Here is a 20,389-nt window from a genome sequence, read left to right on the forward strand (position 1 = left end):
TTCGTTCCATGTCGTCCTGCGACACACGCGTTTGGAGGGCAATCGCCGGGGCGATCACCGGTGACTCGGGCTGCCCACGCTGTGGGACATCCTCGACATCAACATCCCTACAAACGACAACCAAAAGTACTCAGGACAAGAGTGCTAACAGAGATCAAGGCAGCGATTACATGAATAAAGGCGGTCGAAGCCGACGAATGTTATACAAAGTATGGTCTATTACAAAAGAGCTGAGGCCCTACTCTTCAAAAAACGGGAGAACAGACTCTCCCAGTTCGCCAGCCTCCTCCATCACGCCCTTACGAGCGTCGTTGGCGGCCCCCCGATCCAAGACCTGCCGAAGATCGAGTTCGGGGTGTGCCAGCCGGACACACGCTAGGACGTGACAGGCCCCGGTGTAAATCCCGTTCGACGTCTCCTCCACGATCCTGGGCGCATGCTTGGAGGGTATCGCCTCCATCGCCGTAGCCAGTTCCGCAAGCGAGGACGTCAGCGAGAACTTGTCGGGGTTCGCTGGGATGGTTGTCGTGACACCACACTCCCCGGCGAGCTGATGAAGACCGGTGTAGGTGACCCGCAGCGACCCACAGATCTCCGACAGGTTGTTCTCGAGTTCCGACATCCGGTCCTCGAGCCCCCGCCGTTGCCGCTCGTTACCGGCCACCAGCTCCCTCATCTTCTGGAGATCCTCGCGAACCTCCGCCAGGTCGCGCTCCAGCTTGTCGGCACGCGCGTTCACCGACGACGCTGCCGCTGTCTTCGCCTCCTCGATCTCGCGACTTATGCCGCGAGCCCCAGCCTCGAGGATGCGTTGCATCTCAGCCTGGAGCTCCCTCTAGGTGAGGACGTTGACAGGCGGCCCGCGAGTAGGCCCGAGGGCGCTGGACGGACCGCTTGGCGTCGCTTCACAGTTCCTTGGCGTGACAACGACGGCGGTTGAGGTTGCTGCAGGAGACGCTCTGGAGGCCCCTTCGAACTTGTCCGGCGCCGCCCTCGCCTGCGCCGACCTGCAGAGGATCCTCATTTCCGGCCCTTAAATCGCGTCGCCGAAAGAAAAACGAGGAGAGGACTTCTACTTCCGTTTACTTACTTCTCGCCGAGCGTCACCAGCTTCCTCCGCCGCGGGGGTGGCGAAGACGCGTCCACGGCCTGGGTAAATCAAGCGCGAGTTGAGGTTGACACCTTTCGAATACGAAGTTAACGAACCAAGGGACTCACCGATGGGGAGGATGCTCTCCGGCAACTGCCGAGCACGGAGGTAAAAGTCCTTCCCGTTTTCGGGACGCGGCTGCCACTGGTCGTGGCAGCAGCGGCGACGGCTGCGTCGGGCACCCCCCGAGCGGCGCTCTCCTTCAATGAGGCCGCCGCCTGGTGGTCCGCGAGCGGTCCGATGACGTCAGCCAGAGGGAGAGCCTGTATCACATGAAGTCATTTTCCAACCCAGGAGACAAAGACAAAGATTGCGGTTTCGCGCTCGGTCGCCTCCTTATCGCAAAGAGGGACGGGGATGTCGCTGGCCGTTGTCAGGCCGCTGATCATTAACTGACCGACGCGGCACTCCACGGTGGCGTCACTCAAGCCTGCAGATCGAGAACAGAACTCGATAAATCAAGAAGAACATGCACGGAAGGGATCAATTTAACCAAACAAGAAAAATACCCCGAGGAGAAAACCGGGTTGTGTCCTCTGATCTAGAGTAGTCAAAGGCTGGATGGGCACGAGCCTGGAGCGGCTGGATCCACCTACTAATGAAGTCGGCAGCAACTTCGTACCCTGACAAACCTCGCGCTCGGAGGTCATCGATGGCATCGATAAACAATTGAAGAGTAGGGGTCAAGGTGGGTTTTGCGGTCCAAGATGGGATTTTGTCTGGCTGTTCCTCGGGAACGACAAAGATCGGATCTGAATCCTCTATCTGAAGGTAGAACCACCTCGCCCGCCACTTACTACGAGAAGAAGGGCACTGGAAAGGGATGTATCGCGACTTCAGGCCATCTCGAAGTCGGAAACCCACACATCCAGATACCCTGGTGGATTCCATCCAACACAACTCGTAGTAAAAGCGGAAGAGGTCGAGAAATGGCTCTACCCCAATGTAGGCCTCACAAAGATGGGAAAAGATGCTGAGAAAGGCAATGGAATTGGGGTTCAAATGGAGCAAAGAAAGGCCGTAGAAATTCAAGACCAAGAGAAGAAATTCAGAAGGCGGGGGAAGAAAGCCACAGAGAATATAATCCTCGATCGCAACCATACGGCCCAGGACAGGTTCGGGTTCAGTACCTCCTGGTTCCCTCTCCATGGTTCCACGGCCGGGAAGGGCGCCATCCTCCTGTAGCTTCTTCAAGATGCGCTGGTGGAGGTGGACTTGCCGAGATCCATTGCCGCCGGAAATCGCCGGAGAAGGGGCCGAGATGAACAAGCTCTGGTTTTGCAGGAGCGGAGGAGACGAGGAATGCCTGGAGGCTGGAGAGCTTTTTTCCACAATGGGCGGACTTCAAAGTGGATCCTCAAAATCCTCTTAAATAGATGCACTTCCGACAGTGCGAATTTCAAGGAAAGGAGAGAGATTACCGCCGGAAATTTCTAGGTCCGTTACGCGCGGCAGTTTTTCAGACTTCAGTTTAAATTCACTCATGACCGTTGGGTTTCACATGGTGTTGTCGATTGCGTCCTGTCTCCACGGTTCACACACCGAGAACGACAACAGCTTCGACATCAGAAGTCGCGATTGGTCACATGAGTTCATTTAAGCAGAAGTCGGGGGCTACTGTCAGGGTTACGGATTAGGGATACCCCTTACCCTTCGATATATGTTACATATCGATATGGCATACCCGTGCATACATGGACATTCTCTGTACGAGTTAAGGAAATCCTTCGCGGAATTGGCATATGTAAAGAGATCTACTCGGACAAGACTAGGTTGTCAGCGTACCGTGTGCGGTTTGATGTCTCCGAGTCCTGCTTGGAGACTACTTGACCTGCGGTATAAAAAGGACCCCTCGGAGGACCTGCGGGGTCGAATCTCATAGCCAACACCACCACCACAGCCTACGAAGTCGGAGCCCGCGGAAGCCAGATCGCCGAGAGGTCTAGTCGAATTGACTCGATTACGATCTCGCCGGTTTCATCGAGTTCCATTGTTCCCTTTGGAACCTGTGATTTCCATCATATAATCCCATACCACTGGATTAGGGCTATTACCTATCAAGTGGCCTGAACCAGTATAATCTTCGTCTTCTGTTTGCTTGATGTCGTACTACGTAGACCCTTGTACCAACGTACCCCAATACTCTCTATATCCGGTCTACGGGTATCACCCGTCGACAGTCATCTCAATCAGGCATTAGTATAGAGCCCGTCATGGATGAGTCATCTATGACGGGCCTAATTGTTGAGATATGGTCGCACAGACATGTTAGATGTGCATAAAACTCAGGCTCGTCATGGATGACATATATCAGTGATGGATCGTAGTTTAGGCCCGATTGAGATAACATTCCATATCTCAATCGGGCCGCAAGTTGGCCCCCGTCATGGATGATGGGGCCCAATTGAGATATGGAATGTTATCTCAATCGGGCATAAACTACGGCCCATCACTTATATGTGTCATCCGTGACGGGTCTGAGTTATCTCAATCGGGTGCTTTTTCGGCCCGATTGAGATGACTTCCTTGTGACGGCCGCTAATTCCAAGTAGGTTAGAGGCCGTCACATATGTAAGGTTCTGTACTAGTGGAAACTACAATCTTTGCATTTTATTTTCCCCTCCGGTTTCTATGTAGTTATATTAAACCTCATCTAGAAAAAAGATCAGATACTAGGAGATATTTGCATGGTGACGAACTCCAGCTGTTCGGTGTCGGTGATTTTGACAGATTTCATTTAATTCAAATAATGTCAAACCCTTCCCTGTTCAAGCAAATATCCTGGAAATTTCTCGTAGACGTGGTTTTAGCATACATGCAATCAAACTTCAAAAATATATAACTATATTAAGAAAATATTTATATGTGATATGTAAAAATTATATTAATAAAATCATAATGAAGAAAAATACTCTCACAATTATATTTTCAATAAATCTCGTAGATAAAAATGATTGATTGGAAAGAGTTTCGATCACAACTATAAATTTTTTAGATGTTTTTAGGGGAAATTCATGTGCTGCCGTTATGAATTTATAATATATACTTCGAAAAATAAATTTTCTAAAAAAATCATGAGGATAAAATTTAGTAAGGTCAGAAACTTTTTTTTAAAACATAGTGTAAATGTAAACGCTCACAACACGCACATACTCACATTTATGCACATATGCATAACCTACCCCTATAAATATCTCCGAAAGACCGGGTTGGCTTATAAATATCTCCGAAATTTGACACATACTCACATTTATGAATACACATATGCATAACATACGCTCGCTATGGGTATCACTGAATGAATAGTTAGCCGTAAATAGAAACACATGTGTCAAATTTAGAACTTGAATCCAGGTGAGCTAGTTCCACCGCAAGGAAGCTAACTCATTGAGCTACGCTCACTTCACGGTAATGTCAAAAATATGGGTGCGTGGGCTAAATTACGTACGTGAACCTGTGTCAAATTTGATTTGACATGTGTATGTGGGATAAATTACGTATGTGCTGACTCTGACTTGGGCTATATTGATGCAAAGTGTAACGATAGAAAGGCCATGGACAACTTTGGTGGCACCGCCAAACTTATATATTGCCACGAATCGTTCTTCTACATAGCAATGACAAAATATTATTGCGAATGATCCTTGATAGTACCAACGGTTCCCAGTATTTGTTGCTATATCTAAGACTCGTTGCAATGATTCAGGTCGTTGCAATACCTAAGACAGCTTTGCAAAAATATCGTTTCGTGTTGCTATATACAAGAGATTCATTTTGCGACACTACAGTTTGAGTTGGAATAACATAGACTCTTTTGCAACACATGATGTAACTAATAACAATGATTTATTTTCATTGTGACATGGACAACTCTTGCAACCATTACAAAAGCGCCATAATCACGTCGCCCTAATTACAAAGCAAATATATTTGTTGTGATATATCTGACTTATTGCAACATGCGTTGTATATATTGCAACGTTGCGATATATCTCACGACGACGGTGTGGGTTTTGCGAGGTGTGGATGCAGCGGTGGGCGGCAGCAGATGACTGCGGCAGGGAGGACCGACGGCATTGGGCTTCAGGCCATGGGGGATCTGGCGCTGGAGAGAGCTTGCCGAGCGAAGATCCGACGGTCGGGATCGATCTAGGGTTTCCAGAATGCTTTTTTGATAAAATAAAATGCACCAAAAAATCTTTTTGTGTGTCGTGTGTCGTAACGTGCCCGCTTATGGTTGTAAGTGCGACCCCCAGTCTCGTGGATAAGTCTTGATTTCCCCCTCACCCTATTCCTCCGCTAGTCTCATCCGTCTCCATGCCATGCCATGCAGGAGATTTGCAATAATGATACTGCAAACATTAATCTTTGCTATAATGACACTGGACTCATATTTCATAGACACAGATGGACTCATTTGTCACCCACTCGAAGTGTTAAAACAGCGAAGCTCCAATGTTTGCAGTCCCAATATTAATTACAATTTTCTCCATGCCATCATGCATGGGGCCACTGGTGGTGTCGCTCTGAACTCCTTCCTCCGCACTGGGAGGATGCCAAGCATCGCTCCGACGGCAGTGAAGAATGTATTTTTACCGACGATCATCATAAGCCTGTCCGCATGCGAAGAATGGATCTCGCAGGTGGCCGGTGTTCCGTCAGTGGAAAGGCTCTATTTTTACTGGCGGTGGCAGGTTAGTCGCATGCGGCCGGCAAAGAAAACCGTTTCGCCCGTCAGTGACTGGCTTTTTGGTATTAGTGAACTACAATTAGCTCTCATGCATGATGCCAATTTCTCTTCCCTTCTCCAAAAACTATAAAAGCACTTGTTAATTAAACTACAAGGTGCTGTTATGGTCTGGAACCCTGAATGGCACAGTTAAATTATGCTGGATTGATTAGTAATGGTGCGTGGGTTGAAAATACAGCAGATATTACAGTGATTGCAATATTTCTATTGATCATGCTAGATGGGACAGCAGGAGAGGAATTCAAGTGATCTCATAATCATTTTTCATGCAGATAGATTCAACACGGGAAATATTTGACACCCTACATACATTTATATACTGACTGAATAATTAATGAATGAACATATATATATATATATATATATATATATATATATATATATACATGAACATCGAGCACGGAGCTAGCGACATATATAAATGTACATACTGATGAACCCAAAACAAGGTTAATTGTTTTGATACCCCCAATAATGAACCAATGAAAAAATCGAATACATTGTATGCAAAGGCTAATGAACAACATAAAGAAATTATCTGTATACACGGTGCTTCTATGAGTATATATATATGAATCCGTTGATTTTTCATCATCATCAGGAGCACTGCCAAATCAGTTAAGATCAACCATTGAGTGTCGGATACCTCTTAATCGTGCCCTTGCCTTAGAAGAAGAAAGATATATGTATTAACAACAAATTAATTACTGGAGAAGTCAAAACAATAACGATGTCACATAAAACTGTCTACATACTTTATCTAGCTAGGAGAGGGTAAATTAGATGGGTAATTTTAGCATCTTTGAAAAAGTATCGAGATGTATTATATTTTTAGTGTAAAATCTTTTATACCTTCAGCTATTATATATCTTGAGGTATTAATATTTTGGTATAGTACTTACATATTCTTCCTAAGTACTGCAAAATTTCTTAGATAGATTTTTTGCTCACTTGATTTTGCTCCAGCACCTCCCAGCTGCTGGCTTTTGCTACTGCTTATGCTGTTATAGTAGTACTGATCTGCAGTCTTCGACTTGTAATCAGAAGATTGCTGCGCAGGCACCCTTCCTGTCGTGCTTTTCGATGATCCTGCAGACGCACAAAATTAGTGGTGTGCAAAAGGAGAGCTTAAAAACACCTGGAAAGTTTTCTGATTACCATCATATTAATTATATACTCTTTATATATAATAATGTAAATATATAGATAGTGCCCGAAAAAAATGTTTATATATATATAAATATATATATATATATATATATATATATATATATATATATATATATATATATATATATATATATATATATACTGTTCTTTAATTCAGTATCGTTTCATGCATAAAGAAAAAATATTTTGTTTGCCGGAATGGCTTAAGAGGGGCCATCCAATGGTATTAATATTGAGAGGGAAAGGTTAAAATGAAACTTTTGAACAACATAAGGTTGTCTAGATTGATCATACGTACTGTGGAGCACACGTACACTCAAGAGCCACGTGCCAACCATATAAACACAAGCCCCTGAAATAAATAAGCCTAGCACCAAATATATCGCCCCTACGCCAACTAAGAAAAATAGGCTTTTTATGCCGATTCTATTTGCTAATTAATTACCATTGTAGTACGATGAAGCCGTTGATTGCGAGTCAGTAGCTCCATAGGAGGTTCCATACAATGTTGTTCCCTGCTGGGCAGGGACCGAGTTCCGAAATCCTGCGTGGATTCATCAATTTGGATTTTAGAGGCAAAATACTAATTAGGTTTTATGCAGATGCATATAAAAATATGATATGCTAGTTAGTATTCCCTCCACTCCAAAATATAAGGTATTTTTAGTGGCGGACCCAGTGATAAAATTTAGCTATGGTGGATTGATCGATGTGCTAGATCAAAGAACGTTGTACTTTCAACAAATATGATAAAATTTGTATACATAAATCACACTATATTTGCATTCATTAGCTAGAAAATATAGCACTACACACAATTAACAAAGGCTATAATCCTGAATTTTTCATGTAAGTTTTACGAGTGAAATAATTTTCACAATGTGTTCCCATTTTACAGATGTGTGCTTACTCTTGTTTCTTGTTTTTTTTTCTGTTGTTGCTTTCTGCTGTGCCTTTTGGTTAGAGCATTGGACGGTCAGTCCAACAGTTATGCTTAAGAAAGATAATGCAGTAAACATTTAATTCTTAGACTCTTCATTCATTTTTAGAGACACAAGTCAATTCTACCATAGCCCTTACATCCAAGTAATCAAACAAATAGAGTTTCTACCAAAACCAAATAGTCAATTAATCATCTAAGTTTGGCTGTGGCATAGCTATGGAAGCTGCCATACCATGCCACAAGAGAGGTCCACCACTCGGTATTTTCATTGGATACTGGAATGTGTTACGTACATCCGATCAAAATATATTATATTTTAGAACAGAAGAAGCACCATGAGTTGGTGTAATGGTACTCACCTGACCCGTACGACGACATCTTGATCTTGTCAGGCCTGTGAAATCTCTTGCTTCTGATCGATGCTCAGAGGAATACGTTATCGACGTACCGGTTGTGGAGGACTAACACATTCCATCAGTTTATATAGAGCTCTCCGTCTCAATGACGTTCAAAATTCTGAGAAAGTTCATTGACAATGCACACAATTTGCAGGAGTTTTAGCTTCTCCCTTCTTCTTATGGCCAGTTAACTTAATTCAGGATTGCTCAAGAAGCAACCTCTCCTATTTCCGTGAAATGTGCATGCCATTAGCCGAGTAAAATTAAAACTCTCGACTGAGAACTTCTCAAAATTTTGAGTTCATGTCAAAAAAAAAAAAAATTTGAGTTGCTAGTACGTAGTAACGTGTACATGGCCACATGGGCAAGCCTTGTATTGACGCGTGCCTGAAATTTTCTATACCGCGTTGCGTTGACTGAATATCCATTGCAGATTCATCATGTACTAATGCTAGTTCTCGAGCTTTTGCTGAGGTTTTCCCGCCATTTTCCAACCGAACAGACGATGGTAAGTTAAGTTTGAATCGTGGACAGCTTCCACATATACGTGTTATTTGACATAATTTTTTTTGTAATAAGCAAATATCCTGGAGATTTCTCATTTCTCATGGCATCTAGAACTAAATTAGCTCATGCAATCAATGAAGAAAGGACTACGAACTTGCATGTATTTTTCGCATCAGTTTCTACTGAAATTAGATCGAGCTCAAATCTCATCTAGGGGGAAAGAGAAAAAGGAACCCGGACACAAGTTCAGCTGTTTAGTGCGGATGGTTTTGACAAAATTTCATTCAAATTAATTAATGGTCAAAACTTGTCGCGGTTATGTTCAAGCAAACGACATCCTGGACATTTCGCATTCCATCCACAGAATACTCTGAATAAACAAAATAACTAAATCTGAATTCTAAATTATTAATGCAGGGTTAGGTTATTGCAGCTAATTTTCTCTCCCGTTTCTGTTGTAGTTAGATCAAACTCAAATCTTGGAAATTTTGCATGCTAACAAACACCAGCTGTTTCCATGTTGTCGTCTTCTTGCTGCGTCTGAATAATCTGAAATGTCAATATATTCAGCTCGCAAATAATTAATCCAGTGTCGCCTGATGTTTTCCTTCCCTTTTCCATGAATAAACGATACAAAGATTTGTTCAACTTCAAGGTGCTGTTATAGTCTGAAACTCTGAACGAGAATTGGATTGGGCTGCATGGATTATTGGTATTGATGGGTCGTTGACAGAGCAATTGGGCTTTTTTGCTGTCACCGAAGAGCCCCTAGGCCCAGTACCTTTCCATTCCTTTTTTTTTTCGGGGACCTTTCCATTCTTCTTTATTTTATTTCTTTTTGGCAGATCAGTCTGACACGGTCTAGAATTTTTTTTTGTTGGTCCATCAATTTTTTGTGTGTTTTTACACCCTTTTCCTGTCAATAATTCAATAACAGGAACAGCGATCGCAATTGTTTTAGTTTATGTTTTCTCTATGTTTTTAAAAATAGAAATACTATAGAACATTCTCCCTTTTGAACCGGATGACTAAATAACCATCCAGGTGAACATCTTATCCATACCAGTACACTAGATATGTAGGTCTTATCGTATCCCTGTGATTCACCTTTCCCTCCTCTCTCTCACTATCTCCCTCCCTCCCTCTCTCCCTCCCTTCTACCCTCATCTCTCTCGCCCCTCTCTCACCCTCATGGCTCACCAGTGGTGAGCACCATACAGCCATCCGTCTATGTAGTTAACGATGATCAGTTATGTGCTGTCGTGGAAGACTGACTCCACTCGAGGTGGAGGCATTGCGGGGGCGATTCTTGAGGTTTCTTTGAGGTGGTGGCGAATCGGATTGACATGTTTTTGTTGGTTTTTTTTTGTGTGGTTTTTAAGCATTTTAAGAGGTGATTTCTCAAGTTAGTTTTTCTCATTATTTTTTGAGTTAGCTAGCCATATTGAAGAAATTTGTGTGCCTCCTGTGGGGCGTTGCCGCTGCCGCTGCCACCCCTCCCGCCGGAATTGGTGGAGGGAAGTGTGCCGCCCACCGCTGCCGTCTCTCTTCCGGCTGCCGCTGTCCATTGCCGTCGACATCTCCCGCCACCTCCCTCCCGCTGCCACCTCCCGCTGCCTCCCTCCCGCTGCCACCTCGAGAGAGATGGTGCGGTGGAGGAGAGAGAGAGGAGAGGCACTTGTGTGGTGGAGGGGGAGCAGCAGCAGCCGCCGCCACGCCCGGGAGGGAGAGCAGTCGCCGAGGAGGAGGAGGCGAGAGGGGAGACGGAGAAAAGTAGGCGAAGAGAATGGACGTGAGAGAGAGAGAGAGATGGGTGGGCAGGGGCCGGGATGGATAAGAATGTGCGGCTCGGGTCGGTTTTACAGGGTGTCGGTTTTTTAGAAAACCAGCACCTATAAGATATTATAGGTATCGTTTTTTTTAAATACCATCACCTATTCCTGTTACCACAAAAATACTAGTTCCTAGTGGACCCCGCACCAACTAAACAGAAAATTTGACAATTTGGCCCTTTTTGAAAACTATTTGCAAATTTGGTCCCTGGCAAAAACTATCACCAGATCTGGACCCCGACCTCAGCGCCAAGGTCGATGGCGCTGAGGTTGAACACTTCAGCGCCAACCGCATCGGCGCTGAGTACTTGACGGCCGTTTCCTTCGGTTTATGGCCGTCTGCTGACGTTTGGGGGGGGGCTGGGTCTCCGTGCCAAACGATAAGGCGCTGAGGACGGCCAACTCAGCGCCATAAGATTTGGCGCTGAGATTGCCTCCCGTGGGATGAGAGCCCGAATCTTAGCGCCAAAGACCTTGGCGCTGAGGTTGGCCATCTTAGCGCCAGCCGATTTGGCGCTGAGGTTGCCACCCGCGGGAGGCTGGTTCGCCGGGTGGGCTGCATCTCAGCGCCAAAGAACTTGGCGCTGAGGTTGGCCATCTCAGCGCCAGCCGATTTGGCGCTGAGGTTGCCACCCGAGGGATGGCTGGGTCGCCGGGTGGGCTCATCTCAGCGCCAAAGACCTTGGCGCTGGTCTTGTGCACCTCAGCGCCAATTGCTCTGGCGCTAACCTGTACAATCTCAGCGCCATTCTATTTGGCGCTGAGGTCAAGCAGTGGCTGGCATAGCACAGCCAGCCACACAGAAATTGACAGCATCACACACATCACAAAATTGGCCATTTAGTTGGATCTAGATATGGCTCGAACCTAGGGGAGTATGTACGTTGCAAAGCTACGTTAGAAGCTTCAAAGCATATCCTAGGGGGCGCCTCTGCATCCATACGTCTTAGCCTACAAACAGTGAACATGTGGGAGCATGGCATGTGGTGCAATTCCGGATATTGGCATGTACAAGTGTTGGCTGTCGCAACCACCGTATAATGTCGGCCACCCCATTGCACTCCACCTTCTGTAACTCCACCTTGCTCAGTCACTTCATACTTCGCTGTAGGGAAGTCGAAGCAAGTCGTACGTTGGCCCAGAGTACGTGCTTTCTATATGTCAAGCTCCTTCTTAATTCTTTTCGGCCACTTCTCACGCTTTTGTAATGTAGCTGTCACGAACTTATGCCTATCAACAAACCACGTATTGCACTTGCTGAACGTGTATGCCACGATGGCTATTACTGGTAGCCTACGAATGCCTCTGAGCACATTGTTGAAACTCTCTGCCATGTTGCTCGTCATGAAGCCGAATCTACGACCTCCAGGATCACAGGTCCGTGCCCACTTGTGCCTCTGTGGCATAATGTCTAGAAGCCACTTTTTTGGTCGAGGCTCAAGGAAATCAACGAGGTGCTTCACCTCCTTCTCGAACTCAGACTTCTCATTTATTTGACAAATGCACTCTAGATCCTTCATCTGAATTTGAGTTGCACCAGCACTGTAGAAGTTAGCGCACAAGTGACACATACACCATCTGTGATGTACTGGACGGTGACCTGGGATGACAATGTTGATTGACTGTAGGATGCCTTGGTGTCTATCTGAGATGATGCACACTTCTCTGTTGGGTCCTATCAAGCATCTCCTAATCATACTGATGAACCACTCCCAGTTGTAGTTATCCTCCCTCTCTACTAGAGCAAAGGCTAGGGGGACTAGTTGCAAACCCGCATTAGAACCAATTGCTGTCAGCAAAGTACCTTGAAATTTCCCTGTCAAGAAGGTACCGTCAATTGCTATCACTGGACGCATGTGGTTGAAGGCCTCCACACACTGCCCAAAGATCCATGCGGCACGCCCAAATACACGTCTCATTACCCCATCAACTGGCCTCGACCTCTCTGGGTGAGGCTCAACAACATAATGCATTGTGGGGTTCTTAGCCTTAATAGCATTTAGAAGCGTTGGGAGCCGAACATATGCCTCATCCCAATCTCCCCATATGTTCTTCATGGCCACCTACTTTGCACGCCAAGCTTTACCGTACGAAGGACGATAGTGCCATATGGCCTCCACAGCCTCAACTATAGCAGCAGGAGTCAATGTCGGCTCAGCTCGGACAAATGGTTGCAACCTATTACCGATGAACTTAGAAGTTAGTTGCAAGTGCTTGCCCGAAGCCTCAGCACTACAACATGTGTGCTCTTTGCCTACACCGGTAACTCTCCACCTCCCATCCTTAGTCTTCCTTGCACGAACCTGCCATTCGCATGATTCTTCGATGCAGGCCACCGTATACTTTTTAGAAGCGTTGGAGTGCTTCACATGGAATGGACGATGCACACTGATCGAGTAACTCTGTAGCCATATCTGTAATAGCTCAAGAGATTTAAATTCCAAACCCTTCTTTGGCTCCTCACCCATTGCATCGATGATGCCATTGTATGTTACTCCTCCATCAACAACTGCTAGCTCAGAATTGCTAACATCCTCGAACTGAACAACCTCTGGATTGCGCCCAACTAATTTCTCAAACACCTCTCTTTCTTCCTGAGACATCTTGGCTACTGGACGATCGTCATCTGAGTCTACGGCATACTCAACCTCATATCACTCCTCCTCATGTGTGTCATCATACTCCTCTGAATGTTCGTGCAGCAAATCAACACTCAATCCATTCATCAACAAAGTCTCCTCACACTCCCTCCAAGTATATATTTTGTCTCGAAAACAGAACCGCACCAAGGATGCTAATTGAGCATCCGTTGTACGCTCTTCTCCACCTCCCCCCATTGATCCATCTGCCACTTCATTATCATCATCAACATGATTTCCAACTATCGGAACTGCCTGACTCTTGCCTCATTCACCTCTATTGCTTCCTCCTTCTGCAATTCCACATTTACCTCCACCCCTTCTGATTCAAGCCTGCTTGACTTATTAGCCTCAACTGCTTCCTCCTTCTACAACTCCACATTTATCTCCACCCTTTCAGATTCCTGACTCCTTCCCTCATTCGCATCAACTGCTTCCTTCTTTTGCATGTTAACATCAACCCCCATCCCTTGAGATTCTATGACTTCCTCAACTGTCAAAGACTTAACCGACTGACTTTTCATATCTCCATTATCAAATGCTTCATAGTTTGGTTCATCATAAAACAGTGTGCGATTGAGGTCAAAAGAATCATCTCTGCAGTCAGTACGATCAAGCTTCGAAGCAACCACCTCAAGCGACTTGAATTGGGAGCCCAACACTATATCCACATATGTGTTCCACTCCAACTCCCCATTCAAATCTAGCATGTACTTGTGTGAAATGGGTCCTGCTCCAACATCATATCTACCTTGTATAGCTATAGACTGATTGCTCCACCCCAGCACATCCTTTGTACGACAAACTAACTCCTCAAAACTAGGTTTTCCACCAAATATAAGTTGCTTAACACTCATCCCCTCGAAATTGCTACCACTGTTACTTTGCTCTACCACCGAACCACCATAGTGCAATCGTACTAATCTATCCATCTACAACATTAACCGACATATTAGCATATTGCATTTTTTAAAAGCTTGAATTTGCAATAAAAAAAATCTAACCTACAACTATGTCCCCCAACAAAATTGTCCATAAATATCTAAACATACACAAACTTCCATTTGTAACGATCCATCCTAAATTTGAACTCTCGCATTGTGAATTAAAAAAAAAAGAAGTGTTCTTCACTAATTTGGGGGAAAAATTAGGGTTCTTCCCTAAGTGCCAAAAATCTCCACTAAAAATTAGGGTTCTATGAGCATCTAACCATTGCATCACCAACAACAACCACAACCACATAGTAGAGAACCAACTAATTAGGGAAAATAACCCCAAATCACTATTCTAGGGTTCATCCATCAATGAGCAAATCCAAGCAAAAAAATGCGAAATGACGAGAGGATTCGGAGGAGAATACCTTGCCACTATGTCCTCCAACAATTTCCCCTCCAAAATGCGACGATTTAGTGGGGATTCTTTCGATTTTTTGGAGGGGAGGAGAGAGATATTTCGGCGCCGCCGCGCCTCAGCCAAGAGCACTGAGGAAGAAAGAAGGCCCGGGCTGCTGGGCGCGGCTCGGCCAAGGGTTATAGGACCTCAGCGCCAGACCCGATGGCGCTGAGGTCCCGAAGCTCAGCGCCATGTCGGTCGGCGCTGACATTGCGCCATCCGCCGTAGGGCCGTCAAGTACTCAGCGCCGATGCGGTTGGCACTGAGGTGTTCAACCTCAGCGCTATCGACCTTGGCGCTGAGGTCGGGGTCCAGATCTGGTGATAGTTTTTGCCAGGGACCAAATTTGCAAATAGTTTTCAAAAAGGGCCAAATTGTCAAATTTTCGGCCAACTAAAAGGTACCGGATTTTCAATAAAAACCACCATCTTTCTCTAACACCAGTAATAGGTGCATGTTCTTTTTAAAAACCAACACCTTTTTGCTGATAAAGGTGCCGGTTCTTTGGATTTTGGCGAGCAGATGGGCTCGTGGGTGGGGAAAGACGCTATAGGTACCGATTTTACCTACTCTGGCACCTATAGTGCTGACAGCCAATTGATGTTTTGCAGTAGTGAGATGTTGTGTGTATATGGGAGGTAGGATAAGGTATTATTGGTATATTATATATTTATAGATAACTATTACTCCCTCCGTTGCAGAATATATAGAGTTTTAGAGTTGGAAACGGTTATTAAGAAAGTAGGAAGAATTAAATAGGAAGGGGTTGTGATTGGTTGAGAAGTAGAGATAGGTAGGAAAAGTGAATGGTGGAGGGTTGCGATTTATTGTAAAGGGAATGTTGGTGGAGAAGCTGTTATATTTTGGAACAAATCCTAAGTGCTAAAAGTTATTATATTTTAGGATGGAGGGAGTATATGAATCTGTTATAATATTGGTTATAAATGATTTTGAGCTAGTAATTGACTATACATAATTAAACTTGCTCTGATAAACCCAAAATAAGGTTCATTGTTTTGATATCCCAAATATACAACTGATCACTGACCGATCAAACCCCTTAAACCAATGAACAAATTGAATACATCTTATTTAATGGCTAATGAACCACATGAAGAAATTAAACAACCCTACATATCTAGGTTCGTTGCTGCTCCCAAACATGTATTTACAGAAAGATACACGACAACACACAGAGACTTCCTCTCTCAATATGACTATTTGTATATACGGTGCTTGTATGAGTATATGCATGCAATCTGTTGATTGTTCTTCATCGATCATCAAGCACTGCCAAATCAGTTAAGATCAGCCCTTGAGTGACGGATACCTCTTAGTCGTGCCCTTGCCTGAGAAGAAGAAACATATTTATATTAACAACAAATTAATTACTGGAGAAGTCAAAACCAATATCGATTTCACATGCATCTGTCTACATATATATAGCTAGCTAGGAGAGGGTAAATTAATTAATTAGATGGATAGTTTTTGCTCACTTGGCTGCTTGTCGTAGTAGCCAACACCTCCCAGCTGCTGGCCTTGGCCGCTGCTTATGCTGTTATAGTAGTAGGAGTACTGGTCTGCAGTGTTCGACTTGTAATCTGAATATTGCTGCGAAGGCACTCTTCCTGTGGTGCTTTTCGATGATCCTGTAGACACATATGATCGCACAAAATTAGTGGTGTGCAAAAGGAGAGCTTAAAAACACTTGAAAGTTTTTCGATTACCAATATTGTGTAAATGTCTACAGTGCTCTTTAATTTTAGTATTGTTTCATAATAAGGGAAAATATCTTTTTGTGGAGTTTGTATTTGCTATAATTAAATACAATTGTTTTATAAAAAAATAATTACCATTGTGGTACGATGAAGCCGTTGATTGCGAGTTATTTCCTCCATAGGAAGATCCATAGAATGTTGTTCCCTGCTGGGGAGGCACTGAGTTATGAAATCCTGGAAGAATTCATCAGTCGGTTAATTGGATTTCGGAGGCAAAAGCTATAGTACTTAGGTTTGATGCAGATCCATAGATAGAAATATAAAGAACAGTACAATATTATTTGGACCATGAGTTGGAGTAATACTAACTCACCTGATCCGTACGACGACATCTTGATCTTGTCAGGCCTGTGAAATCTCTTGCTTCTGATCGATGCTTAGAGGATGTTATTGTTGGAGAAGAATTAACGTATTGGATCAGTTTATATAGTGCTCTCCATTTCAAAGACAATCAAAATTCTGAGAAGATTCATCGACAATGCACACAAATTTGTAGGCATTTCAGCCTCTCTTCTTCTATTCGCCGTTAAATTAATTGAGGATTGCTCAAGAAGCAACCTCCTATTTCCGTGAAATATGCATGCCATTAGCCGAGTAAAATTAATCTCAACTGAAAACTTCTCGAAATTTTCAGTTGCTATGGTACGTAACGTGTACACGGCCACGTGGGTACGCGTGTTGTTTGACAGGTGTCTGAAATTTTGTACGAACGTGTTGCGTTGACAGAATGGCTGTGTTCAGACAGTTTCACACTACTTCAATTGCAAACATGCTGCTCGATGAGGTTTTCCCGCCATTTTCCAACCAAACGGACTGGGGTAAGTTATGTTTGAATCGTCGACAGCTTCCACATATACGTGTTATTTGACATAATTTTTATTTATAATGTTAAGCAAATATCCTGGAGATTTCTCATGGCTCCCAGAACTAAATTAATTCAAGTAATCAACGAAAGGACTACGAACTTGCATGGATTTATCGTACCAGTTTCTACTGAAATGAGATCAGGCTCAAATCTCATCTAGGAGGGGCTGGTTGGTGTCGGTGATTTTGACAAAAATACATTCAAATGGTCAAACCTTGTCGCGGTTCCGTTCAAGCAAACATCCTGGACATTTTGCATTCCACCCAGTATAATCCTAACAAACAAAACAACTAAACCTGAGTTTGTAAATTATTAAAGCAGGGTTTGCTGCTAATTTTCTCTCCCGTTTATCTTGCAGTTAGATCCAACCCAAATCTGAGAAATTTTGCATTCTGACAAAACATTAGCTCCTTAGTAAATTTAGTTTCGATGTCGACGCTAAAACTAACTTCCAGTTCCATGGCGTCGTGTGCCTGCTGTGTGTCTGAAATTAATCTGAACCTTCAAGCTCGGAAATAATTAATCCGATGTCACCTGCTGTTGTTTTTCGTTCCCTTTTCCATGAAAAAACGATACAGAGATTTATTCAAATTCAAGGTGCTGTGTTATGGTCTGAAACTCTCAGTACAGCTGAATTGGGCTGAATGGTTTATTAGTGTACGTTGATGGGCCGCTGACAGAGCAAAATTGGCAATCTTTGTTGTCACGGAAGAGCCCCTAGGCCCAGGAATCAGCGTAAGATCAGTCTTCTTTTCTTTCCATTCTTTCTTTTTATTTAATTTATTTTGTAAGATCTGTCTAAAGTGGTCTAATTTTTTTTTTGTGATGGTGAATTTTTTTTTGCTGTCGATCTGTAATTCTATACTGGAACAGTGGTCGCAATTGTTTCATGTTCGCTCATTTTTAAATAAAACATGATGCCAAGTAATTGCAGGCAGCACAATTATAATGACAAAGATAAACATATACTCCACATTTTGAAATCCCAATGCTAAAATGTTCCGCATTGTTTTCTCACCACAGGCTTATATACATTGTGGAAAATGGTAACAACTGCTACCACCTGATCAATGGGCCTACACTTTTACAAACGTTGTGAGATAAACATTGTGAATGTCCTTAGCCTTTGCTCCCACATCAAGCGAACAATCGTAATGTATATCGTCCTATTTAAGTTCTCACTATACGTAGAATAGTTAACCTGAAATTTGTATTGCTGAAACGCATATACTCTCTCCATTTTATATTATAAGTCACTTTGATTTTTTATTCAACATATTTAATTTGATCAAACTTATAGAAAAAATATCACATTTACAACACCAAATTAGTTTTCTTAAATCTAACATTAAATATATTTTTATAGTGTATTTATTTTGTCTTAAAAATACTAGAAAGCTATGTTTTCATGTAAACTTAATCAAGCATAAAAAGATTTGACTGGAAAAGAAAACAAAGCAACTTACGATACGAGACAGAGGAAGTATTTTATAAGCTTAGCCTAATTCTATCTAAACTCGTCAGGCAAGAGTGGCATTATTTTGTTTAGAGAATCCATTATATGCCACTTAGTTTGTCACACACTACGATTTGCCACTGATTTGGTCATGTTTTATAATATGCCATCGATTTTTGCATAACTTCTACTATTTACCATCATCGTCCATTAGCCTCCGTTAGTACGGTACAATTTTGTCCAAATAACCAAAATACCCTAGGACAAAAACTTCTAAAATTTGGACAAAAATTCTGAAGTATCATCACAATGTTTATCCAAAATTTGGAAGTTTTATCCAAGGGGTATTTTGGTCATTTTGATAAAATTGTACAGTACTGACTAACCAAACAATGATGGTAAATCGTAGAAGTTAAGCAAAAGTCGATATATTGTAGAACATGATAAAATCAGTGACAAATCATAGACCTGTGACTAACTCAATGGCATACAAGGGATTCTCGCGTTTGGGTACTTCATTGTTATCGTGAGCATATTTCCCGTACTAGTAATCCATTTTGAAATTTATAATAGTACTCCCTCCATCCCAAATTATAAGACCTATATTTTTTACATGGTTTCAAATGACATACTTTAACCCTTAATTTATTCTAGGTTATATTTCTAGTAAATATGAAATTATTATCACATTAAAGTTACACAAAAAGTTACTATTATAAATTTGATTATTAGTCAAAAGTTACCGAGTTTGATTCTTCTTAAAATAATGATGCACTATAATTTGAGACCGAGGGAGTAATACTTAACTAAGTATACGCTAATCACTCGCTCTGGTTTGCGTGCCATTGACTAGCTGGGCCAAACTAGAGTTTCGAATACAGCCTTCGTTGGTATATTTGGAAACATGAAATGATTCACTTTGAGTTATTCAACATTATTGTGCTGTACATTATTGTCAAAGGTATCAGTATATACAGCTTCACATTTTATATATACAAACAAATTTGAACAAATTAAATAAACAAATTACATGTACTTCTACAATTGTTTCCTTCCCATGCATGCGTTGACCTTGACAACTAATATTTACATTATTCTTTACTATATGTACTACTTATGTACATATGTACATGATATTGTAGTAACACACAGGCTTAAACGATGAACCATTGTTGACAATCACTGCATCTTCTTCTGTCATATACCTTAACTATATGGCCAATCCGGTCAAGTCATTACCTGGTGTGGGAAAAGAATTCGACTTGTCAATGTGTTTTACCATGCATGCACCATATATTTAACACGAACATACAAAAAAAAAACAAAGAATTCCCCGTAAGTCCTTACCTGGAATAGGAAGTCCATTTGACTTGCTTTGGGCGCTAGTGTTTTGATTTGGTATACGAGGCTGTGAGCACCCTGACCATTGTTCCGAGGAGGAGGTGTACTAAAACCTTCAATTCCTGCATATGTGCGCACAAGTTGGTTGCTTAAAGATTACCTTTCACA

At 42.9% G+C, this 20,389-nt stretch overlaps 3 protein-coding genes across 3 annotated transcripts; all 3 read right to left on the reverse strand.

Annotated features, from left to right (window-relative positions):
- Nucleotides 1-6,338: 6,338 nt before the first annotated feature.
- LOC127782972 (uncharacterized) lies at nt 6,339-8,457 on the reverse strand. The gene is made up of 4 exons (XM_052310265.1): nt 8,373-8,457; nt 7,516-7,614; nt 6,852-6,989; nt 6,339-6,565 (listed from the first exon to the last, which is right to left on the reverse strand). Exons 1-4 carry the CDS (start codon nt 8,389-8,391, stop codon nt 6,525-6,527), a joined length of 297 nt encoding a protein of 98 aa, XP_052166225.1. The 5' UTR covers nt 8,392-8,457; the 3' UTR covers nt 6,339-6,524.
- A 3,447-nt stretch (nt 8,458-11,904) lies between these two features.
- On the reverse strand, nt 11,905-12,807 carry LOC127783055 (uncharacterized). Its single transcript, XM_052310331.1, has one exon. It carries the CDS (start codon nt 12,805-12,807, stop codon nt 11,905-11,907), a length of 903 nt encoding a protein of 300 aa, XP_052166291.1.
- A 2,968-nt stretch (nt 12,808-15,775) lies between these two features.
- Nucleotides 15,776-16,966, reverse strand: LOC127782971 (uncharacterized). The gene is made up of 4 exons (XM_052310264.1): nt 16,873-16,966; nt 16,635-16,733; nt 16,278-16,430; nt 15,776-16,130 (listed from the first exon to the last, which is right to left on the reverse strand). Exons 1-4 carry the CDS (start codon nt 16,889-16,891, stop codon nt 16,090-16,092), a joined length of 312 nt encoding a protein of 103 aa, XP_052166224.1. The 5' UTR covers nt 16,892-16,966; the 3' UTR covers nt 15,776-16,089.
- Nucleotides 16,967-20,389: the final 3,423 nt, after the last annotated feature.

This window comes from Oryza glaberrima, chromosome 8 (assembly GCF_000147395.1).
Source record: "Oryza glaberrima chromosome 8, OglaRS2, whole genome shotgun sequence".
Classification (NCBI taxonomy): Eukaryota; Viridiplantae; Streptophyta; class Magnoliopsida; order Poales; family Poaceae; genus Oryza; species Oryza glaberrima.